The sequence below is a fragment of the Phoenix dactylifera genome, chromosome 4 (assembly GCF_009389715.1).
Source record: "Phoenix dactylifera cultivar Barhee BC4 chromosome 4, palm_55x_up_171113_PBpolish2nd_filt_p, whole genome shotgun sequence".
Classification (NCBI taxonomy): domain Eukaryota; kingdom Viridiplantae; phylum Streptophyta; class Magnoliopsida; order Arecales; family Arecaceae; genus Phoenix; species Phoenix dactylifera.
The window spans coordinates 1,726,945-1,737,481 of record NC_052395.1 but is presented as its reverse complement, the minus strand read 5'-3'; the positions used below and the strand labels follow the sequence as shown (position 1 = coordinate 1,737,481).

The 10,537-nt window shown below is 41.9% G+C and overlaps 1 protein-coding gene across 1 annotated transcript; it reads left to right on the top strand.

The window, feature by feature from the left end:
• Positions 1-5,037: 5,037 nt before the first annotated feature.
• On the top strand, positions 5,038-9,067 carry LOC103723719. Its single transcript, XM_008814733.4, has 2 exons — positions 5,038-5,163; positions 5,258-9,067. The coding sequence occupies exon 2, from the start codon at positions 5,309-5,311 to the stop codon at positions 8,609-8,611; it is 3,303 nt and encodes a 1,100-aa protein (XP_008812955.2). The 5' UTR covers positions 5,038-5,163; positions 5,258-5,308; the 3' UTR covers positions 8,612-9,067.
• The last annotated feature ends 1,470 nt before the right edge of the window (positions 9,068-10,537 follow it).

Genomic DNA, 10,537 nt, shown 5'->3' with positions numbered 1-10,537 from the left:
GGGATAATCTATTGGGGCAACATGCCGAAGATTATCATGGCCCAGCGGTACCTCAACCATATCCTTGAGGACAAGGATATTTTTCAAGAAAGGGGGAATGATGAGGACTCCATCAAATTTCACCGTGGCGGCCCCAAGCCAAGCAAGATTCGCCACATGCACGAAGGCTTGGATGAGTACATCTTCGGCGGAGGGACATATTTCGGGCAGTTGAGTTTCTTAAAGGCTAGCCTAAGCTCAGCCGAATCAAGGGCAGCCTCAGAGAGCATGGCCCTAACACGCCCGCCGGCATCGATAGGCCAGCCCGTACGCACGCCTGAATACTAAACTCTGCACATGTGTCATTCAAATTCAAATGCTTGCCACGCACACAAGTGCCACAAGTGCATGGACCACTCTATTCAGGGGTGACAATCATGGGTGCCATTCAAATTCAAATGGCCGCCATGCGCAGAAGCCACGTCATCAACCACGCGCATGGACCACTCTATTCAAGGATGAGAATCATGGCTGTCATTCAAATTTAAATGGCTGCTATTCAAATTCAAATGGCCGCCATTCAAATTTATATGACCGCCATGCGAGTAAGTCACGTCATCAACCATGCGCATGGACCACTCCATTTAAAAGTGATAATCATGGGTGCCCAAAATTGCAGCCTTGATGTGCACCAAATGGAGCACTCTAGAGGGGCCAAGTGTCATCCAACGAGGACTCTTCGTGAGGGCATGATTCAAGGCTACATCATTTGAATTTATATCCTTTCCATTGAATGTTTGAATTTGAATTTCGAATTGCTTTTGTATTAGGTCTATATAAGAGATAGGATAGGGTTAGTGAGGACATCTTTTGGCATTTGTATTTCCACCTAAGAGTGTGTCGGCCTATTGGCTTGAGAGGCCTTGTGCCTATGTATTTCGGCCTTAGGTTTGTCTAAGGCTTGGCTAGTGTGGGATAAACCAATCTCCGCTAGATTGGGCTAGTTTGGGATAAACCAATCCCCGCTAGATTGGGCTAGTGTTGGGATAAATCAATGTCCCACTAGATTGTTCTTGTTCTAGTTTTCTTGAAATCGAATCAACAATCTTTCCTCTCATTGTTCTTAGCTTGTAAGTTGATTCAACTTGTGCAATCATCGGGGTAAGCTGCAGCCAGTAATCCCAATCCTTGGACAAGGATTCCAATGGTATCGATCTTCTTGTGCAAGCCTTGGGGTAAGCTACAGCCAGTAATCCCGATCTGTGGACAAGAAGTACAAGAAGTTTCAATCAGCAAATCCATCGGCATTGCCTAAGTTCGGTCGAGAAATCATCTAAATCCAAGAAGGACGCCAAGGTCAGCGGCCAAGGCATGGATAGGCTTGGTGTGGGCAGCAGTCGACCGATGCGCCCCACCAAACTACAATTTGCTTCTTAATGCTTTAGTATCAATTTAACTCAGACCAGAATCAATTGCATCAAGCAGGCAAAAGTAATCTCAAGAGCAAATCATAAAGCAAATTTCGATATAGAGATCGACAGCACCTATCTTTTTGCAGCAACCAAAACAACAAGCCATTCAGCTATATCATTGAAGATAATCATCTTAATCTACATGTAAGTAATTTTACCTTCCATATCGACTAGCATTTTTTTTGTACCGCGTTTAACAAATTTATTCAATAACATCTGCATGGGACAAGTACCCTGGATTACAGGAGCGAATGAAAAGGAACAAAGAAATAAGTCCTTCCCCATGCAAGTCTTCTGCCGAAAGAGTATTTACAATTGATAAGATAAATAGGAATTTGAGCTTGTTAAGACAATATTAAATGGAGTAACTGTCCCAAATATTTGAATGATTTTTCGGTCTCCTCCAAGTAATGCTTCTTCTCTTCTCTAGACCAGCTCTAGGCAAGGCAATAAAGAGACGTCCCCTTGTTAAATATATAAAGTGCACGGTATTCATGCCAGAAGTTACATCCAGAAGCTCTGGGCAAGGCAATAGAGACGTTCCCATGTGAAAGCTTAATCAAGCAGTGAATGGGTTATGGGCCTGAAAACTCCTCACAAACAGATAATCCGAGTTTCTTGCGGGCTGCGACTGCGGCCTGTCGGACTATGGGCCTAAACAGGTAATCTGAGTTTGGGTCGGGTCAGATCGGGTCGTTGGATAAACAATCCAAAATTGATCCCAAAAAATTGGTCGGGTCAAAATTGGGTTGACCCAGATCCAACCTGAAAAACATAATAGGTCCAATTTTAAAATTCGACCCGAACCCACAGATCCTCTAAAATGGGTCGAGTCGGGTCTAATTAAGTCGGGTCACGAGTCAATCCGATCCATTTGCAGTTTTACACGTGTGCAACCAGATCTGCTTGCCTGCCACCCCTTCTAGACATCAAGAACGAGGAGGGTCCCCTATCCTCAAGCCTGAAAGCCTTTAGGACTTCATGATGGCTGGGTAGGCCATCTCCTGAACACCTTCTAAAATTCGCTCAGGACAACTTTCTCGACACACGGCATCATTTCAGGAGCCCAACATGCTGCCAGCATGTCTGTGTGGGATGACGATTAACGACCGATGATGATGGTGCATTCCACCGTGATGAGATGATCAAGGTGGAGGTGGGGGCGGTCGCCGAGTTGGAGAATTTGCTTCTATAGATGATGGTGGCGAAGTCGGTTCACAGGCATAGGTCCGGCTAAGACAGCATCTCAACCATCGATCTCAAGAATTCTGGTGAGTTTATTCAATATATTTTTGAGTCTATTCAATATATTTTTAAAATCTAATAGCATGCATGCATGCATGCATGCATATATGTATATATGTATGTATGCATGTATGTATGTATGCATGTAATATGTGTACAATGAATTGAGAACCGTTTTCTTCAAGGAAGGACGTTGTTTTTTATCAGTATTTTGGGAACTAGCATGATGATCTATCTAATCATAATTTTTTTATAGCCATTTAGGATTTTGTTTTCCAGCAATAATAGATGCAGAATCCCATTTGAGAATTTAGGATTTTGATCCTCCTGTTTCGTGATATGATCTACGTGCCAAAATATGGATGTACATGACATGATGCCAAAATAGGGCATAAGATTGCTGAAGGCTCTTCCAATATCTTATCAAATAAGAAAAGTATTTTCTTTAAAGAAAGACCATATGCACCACGTACTCATTAGATTCTTTCACAATAAGACTTTTGAAGCTAAGTAATGCATTAGAACTACCCATATATTGGCAGCCCTAATTCTCTATTTGGTACGAAAGATGACCGAAGAAAACATGGTTAGAAGAGGAAGGATGTATGAGAGAGAGGATATATGAGTCTTCCATCCATCCTTCTATATGTTTGGTGAAATATGGAATGATGGATGGGAACAATTCCATCCTCTATTTAGTAAAAGACGGGGAAAGAGAGAAAGTCTAGATAGAAAAAGAAATAGGAGAGAGAGAGAAAGGGGGAGGGAGAGAGAGAGAGAGAAAATATAGCTCTCTCTAGCCAAGAAAGAGGAAAAGAGAAAAGGTGAATACGGTGGTTCCTGGAGTCAGGAGATCCATGATTGGCCAATAGGTGGTTGGTGGCCGGTGGCGACTGGTGGCTAGCGGTGACAAAACACATCAAAATAGGGGTTCCGACTCTTTAAACCATGGATCCAACGCATCACAGTGGCCGAAGCTCCGACCACAACTTGCAGCCACTGCGAGGGAATAAGGAAAGCCTCTGGCGACAAGCGTCGATGACGCAGGCAGCCAGAATCAGAAAAAAATAGGGTCGATTCTCAAAAATAGAGAAAAATATGGTGTCACCCTTTGCCTCCAAATTCTGACGATCACCAATCGGAATCGAGATTTCAAAAGGTTCGAAAGAAAGAAGAGATGAGTAACTCAAAGGTGGTAGGGTCCTTATTAGTTTTCTGGCAGTGATTCGCTATGGCAGTGCAAAGGCAATCGATGCTCAAAGAGAATAATTGAGAAAAACGCCGACGATGAACTCCAATCGAGGCCGGTTCTCCAGTGAGTATGAGAGAGGAGTCGGGAAGGCTTTTAAGTAGGCGTAGGGCGACCAAAATCCAACCTAGAGTTAGATTCCGTCTTGTGATTTCGGAGAGAAAGAAGACTCCCATCGGGAGTCCTTCTCTCCAGGCAAATCCACGGCATGTGTCGATTTCTTTCTTTCTTTTTTTCTTTTTTGCTTGGGCCAAATAATCTAGGTCGGTCAAATGAACCATGACATCTTGGCCAAATAATCAAATACTTTTATTATTAGAGATAGAGAAAAAGAGAGGAAAGGGGATAGAGGTTTATGCAGAATGGAAATAAAGGATGTGCCTTCAGGATTGCTAGTTTCATAAAGTCTCCATAATTAAATTGCTCCATGACATCTTGGCTATTTAGTTTTGTTGCCTGCCTAACATGGGATAAGTATTAAGATGAGCAGCGTCAATAACGAGTGTGTTAGGCTGATACAGAAGAAGATGAATAAAAGAGTCAAAAAATGAAGGTAATTTTAATAATATTTATCGAATATATATGGCTTTTAATGATAATAGAGAAAGAGGGGGACCTAAAATTATACCAAAAATTATCAAGAACCCAATTCTCGGTAATCTTCTGCATTTCAAAAGAAATCCGCACCTCTAATGCTCCCCCGTATTTGCTCGCTCCATATGCATGCTTGGTGATAGCGCGAAGGCTAATGTTTTGTATACTTGTTTTCAACACGTACTATGATTTTTTTTGGTTTAAACCATCGGGTTTAAGTCGCTATTAAGATTTAAGAAGCATGGTAGCGGTATCGGTTTAGGAATACCCATGTTGGCCAAAAATTTTCTTGTGATTTTTACTGCATTTTATATGTAAATATTAATTTAAATAATTTCCTTTTAATTTGTTTGTTACCGGCCGTTGGATTTAGATCCAAGTGTCAAATCTTGCTGAAGTCATTACCCCTTTATTCAGGACAGTGCGCAGATTCCGCTTGTCGGTTTCCAGCCCATATAAAAATCCGATGTACCCCACAACAAAACCCTAATCCGGCCATCGATTTCCATTTACCCCACCTCTCTTTCTCTCTCGCCTCCCCTTCCGTCCCGGCGCCGATCGCCTATACCTCGCCGCCGGCAATTTCCTCGGCCTCCGAAGCTCTCCATTTTCCCCAATCAATAGGTCAGCCTCTCCCTCCCTCTCCGTTCCAATTGAATTAGGGTTTTTCTTCCCGATAGGATTTCAATGTTCTTCTTTGATTATTCTCTTGATTTAGGGTTCTTGGCTAACTTCTTGGCCAAGAATTGAAGAAAGGACGGGCGGCGACATGTTGGAGGTTGCGGCCCCCGCCGTTCCCGTCAAATATAAGCAGCGGAAGGTGTCCGCCATCCGGCAATGGCCCAAAGGATGCGGCCCCCTTGCTACTGTGGCGAATCCGAAACCCATCACGGAGTTGGAGGCTTCTGTTGAATTGGACCGCATTGGGGTATCAAATTCCAATAAGAGGCCTCGGCCTGATGACGCCGTCGAGTTGCCGGCGGTTGGGGAGGAGGAGGCGGCTCCTTTGGAGCGGGGGGATAAAGTCGGATCATTGATGATTTTGAAGCAAGAGGCGGCAGAATTGACCAGCATGGCGGAAATTTTGGAACCTAAAGATGTGAATTCATTGAAAGGTTTGGAATATCTTGGAGATGAAACCAAGAAGGAAGAGATGGGAGCAAAAATTTTTCCTGAACCAGTTGGAATTGTTCATTCAAGGACATATCCTCCTCCAAAAAGGAGAATGATCTCTGCAGTGCGGGATTTTCCTGTTGGTTGTGGTGGAAATGCTCCTCTGATGAGCAAAGAAGAGGCCTTAGACATTGTGCCCACAGATCCTTGCAAAAACAAGAGTGTGGATGAAAAGAGGAAATGTTTGGTGAATCAGCAGCTGATGATGGAAGATCCAGCAAAGGTTGTGTCTGCTGATGAAGTCGTTGATAGCTTGGTGAAAAGAAACGATTCGGAGAAGATCCAAGAGGATGATCAAGAAATTATCGATGATGGTCAAGCTGCACCTGCTAAGGGCAATATCTTGGACAGGGAGAAGCAGCATGTGGTGAAGCAGCCATTAGCAGTCGAAGTTCCAAACATGGATGCATATACTGATGAGGCTGTTGATGGCATGGTGAAAAGGAATGATACCAAGAAGATTCAACAAAGCAATCAAGAAACTAGCAGTGAAGCCCATGATAAGCCTGCTTCTGCTTTATCTAAGGGAAAGAGCATGGATGGGATGAAGATGCCTGTGGTGAATCCCTCATTGGCTGTCAAAGGCTTAGATAAGGCTATACCTACTAAAAAAGTTGATAATGAGCGAAGAGGCCATGATTATAAGCTAAACCAGGAGACATTTAAAGAAACCAGTGACAAGTTTCAAGCTAAAACTGCTTTGAAGAGTTGCATGAAAGAGGATATCTTGACAGAACATCGCGAGAAAAAAAAATTATCTGAAGCAGCATATGAGAGAAAGTCAGAAGGCTGCAACATGAAACTAGTCAATGAGAACCTTCAGATTGCAGGAGCGCAAAAGAGAAAGCCATCTAGTCTGGTTGAAAGGTCGCAGTTTGGAGAAGACAGGAAATCAGTGGGGAAAGCAGTTGACAAGTTGTCTGCGAAGCTTCAGAAGGATAATAAGAATATTAAGAGAAAGTTCCCAGACAAACAAGTGAATGAAGACTGTGGTACAAGTGCTCAAAGTCAAGAATATGAGACATTGGAAGCTCGTGGGGATAGGTTAATCGTGCAATGTCTGTTGGCAGCTCAGAACTGTCCATGGAGGCATGGCAGAAAGTCTCATGCATCCCTTTCTGTCACACCAAGAGGAAAAGTGAAGAAAGAAGAAAAAATGTTGAGCAAGAAATTGGCTTTGAAAGGACCAAAGGAGAAGGAAGATTTAGTGCCTCGAAGCGAGGAAAATGAAAAGGCCCTAACTATATATAGAATACCTAATGAATTCAGTGTCACCATTACTCCTGTAATTCCTTCTAATTGGAATAACAACAATACTGGTAGTGAAGACATTACTGCTCGGCATAAAGTTAAGAAAGCTCTGCGTTTGTTTCAACTGGTCTGCAGGAAGCTCTTGCAGAATGAGGAATCCAAGTCAAAGCAGATAGGCAAGGTTAAACGGGTCGACCTGATGGCTTCTGGTATTCTCAAGGAGAACAAAGAATGGGTGAACACTGGTGAGTCAATCTTAGGAAATGTTCCCGGAGTTGAAGTTGGGGATGAATTCCACTATAGGGTGGAGCTGTCAATTGTTGGCATCCACCGTCCATTTCAAGGTGGTATTGATTCCGTGAAGTTAAATGGTAAACCTGTGGCGACAAGTATTGTGGCTTCTGGAGGTTATCCTGATGACACGGACAGTTCAGATGCAGATGTCCTGATATATTCTGGTGCAGGAGGAAACCCTGGAGGAGGAGACAAACAAGCAGGAGATCAGAAACTTGAACGCGGCAATTTGGCATTAAAAAACAGTATAGACTCGAGGACTCCTGTGAGGGTCATTTATGGTTATAAAGAGTCAAAGGGAAGCGATTCCTATGATGCAAGGGCAAAGATAATCTCAACCTTTACATATGATGGATTGTATTTTGTGGAGAGATATTGGCAGGAGAGAGGGCCTAATGGCTTTTTAGTTTTCAAGTTTCAATTAAGAAGGATGCCAAATCAGCCAGTAGTTGGCCTGCAAGAAGTCAAAAGGTCAATGAAGTCCAAAGTACGGGAAGGCTTACGCTTACGCGATATATCTGAGGGAAAGGAAAAGATACCTATTTGCGCAATCAATACAATTGATGATGATGAGCAGCCACCACCTTTTAAGTATATAACCAAGACCATATACCCTTCATGGTATGTCAAGACTCCTCCAAAGGGTTGCGACTGCACAGGTGGCTGCTCGGATTCTAATAAGTGTGCTTGTGCAGTTAAAAATGGAGGTGAAATTCCTTTTAACTTCAATGGTGCTATCGTGCAAGCAAAGCCCCTTGTTTTTGAGTGCGGTCCCTCCTGCAGGTGCCCTCCATCATGCCATAACAGGGTCAGCCAGCACGGCATCAATATACAACTAGAGATTTTCAAAACGAGATCAAGGGGTTGGGGGGTGAGATCTATAAACTCCATACCATCAGGAAGCTTTATATGTGAGTATGTAGGAGAGCTGCTTCAGGATACAGAAGCTGAACGGAGGAACAATGATGAGTACCTGTTTGATATAGGTCATAACTATGATGATCAGTCTCTGTGGGAAGGCCTCCCTAGCCTTATACCAGGCTTGCAGTCTAGTTCAAATTGTGAGACAGTTGAGGATGTAGGTTTCACCATTGATGCAGCTAAATATGGAAATGTGGGAAGATTTATTAATCACAGCTGTTCACCCAACCTTTATGCACAAAATGTTCTTTATGACCATGATGACAAGAGAATGCCACACATAATGTTCTTTGCTGCTGATAATATTCCTCCATTACAAGAGCTAACATATCACTATAATTATATGCTAGATCAGGTTCGTGATTCAGAGGGCAACATAAAGCGGAAAGATTGTTATTGTGGCTCAGCTGAGTGCAGTGGCAGGCTCTATTAAGATTGACTTTTTTGTTTGATATTCAACTTATTTCATGGCAGAATCAAGTTTTCTACATTCTCTTATGCATCACAAATGGATATAATCATTCTGTGATGGTTACTGGACCTTGGGGGCCAACTGAAATTTGTGATTACATTATCCATCTGCAGCAATGAATATGCTGGAACTGGTTTTGTTGTTGATCTGATAATTTTGCAGTTGTTTCAGATCTCGGCCTCCAAGATGCCTACAGAAGGTACCGCATTGCTGAGACTGATGTCTAGTCATGCTTTCTGTATTGTTAGTCAGTCGTTCTTTCTATTTGTTGTACTGAGATTAAAAAAAAATGCTGATTGTAAATGACAAATGTGTTGTCTTCTTGGCATCAATGCACCTCTGTGGATCTATTGCTTTTTTATCCTCATTTGACTGGATTTCTCTGGGGTATGCAATTTCATTTGCTCCTTCATGGTATTCATCTGCATGAAATAACCATTGTCTATACTTCCTATTTGTTATTGATGAGTCTTCTAGGTTTTACATTAGTGTGATTTTTAACATTTTACCCTTTTTCCTAAGAGTGGGAGGGGGTAGAGACTCTATGCATTTTATTGGATGAAGATGGGAAGTGAGAATCAAACTCTAGAGATTTTACAACTTGGCATGCTGCTCCTTTTTTATTTTGTCTCTTAATGTTTGTAACCTATTTTATATGCTAGTGTGTTTGCATACCTAGGCCTTCCATCAGCAGTCTTTGTTATTGCATCTGCTTAACCTACTTTTAGGCTAGGTTGTCAAAAGCAATAGTCACCCTTTAGGCAATAGGAGCTCATATGATCTGAGGTTCTATGCATCAAAAAGTTGCCTGCCTATAGAAAGCAAGGCACTTATTTACAAAAAAATTCAATAAATGCATTGTAGGTAAATACTGTATCTACAAACAACAAACATCATAAAATTAATCACTCGAGTTTCAACATCCCAAATTGTAATCATTGAGAACATGAAATATCACGTTCTACAACTTCAAAACATAAGATCAAAATAACACATTGCATAATGTGTTTTTAAAACAACAAACAGAAAAAAGTTAAAACAACTTAATTCTAAAGTAGCTACAAAGTTATGGCATCAAAATACCACTTTAAAACATTCTAAGAAAAACATGGCAAGATAAAAGACATACTAGAGTTTCTTCAAGCTTTTGAGCATTATCACAATACTCATCACATGAACTCTCATCACTTCCATCTCTGCCAGATTTATAATCACCATTCTCCTCATCTCTCTCCTTTGAATCAGCGTCCTCCATTAGCCCTTCATTTATATTGGCTAGACCAAAGCGCCCCTCAAAGCAAAGTTAATGCGACTCCTAAAAGAAGGGCATAAAGGGGATATGAACAATAGTACTGGAACTGGAGAACCAGTTGTGCAGATGCCTCTTGCTTTTACCCAAGTTCTCACCTAGGTGTCTCCTTTCTAAACCCACCTCACTTAGGGACTGTTAGGTGCTTCAAGGTTGTTGTGCCTTGCCGGAGCCCCTAGGTGGGTGTCTGGAGTGCCTTTGACAATGCTGCTTATAGAGTCTCTCATATAGACTAAATTCTTCATTTGCCATTATGGGAAGCTAATTGGGGAATGTTGTTGCTAATAGGCTTTATAACATGAGTGTGTTTTCTTTCTTTTATTCCCATAACTTATGGAATTTATGATGTGGTCATTTAAATTATAAGCGTTGATGTTTGTCCATACTACTAGATTTGTGATGCATTGCATGGGGCAGCCTCATTAATTGATAAAACCCTCCAATGCTAGAACCACTATTTTTTTGTTAGTCTTATTTTTGATATTTTATGCATATTAGTCTTGGCTTGCTGCACTTTACTAGGAATTTGCAATTATGCTTTAATGTGGATTATCCAATCTGCATGAAGGGATGGGTAT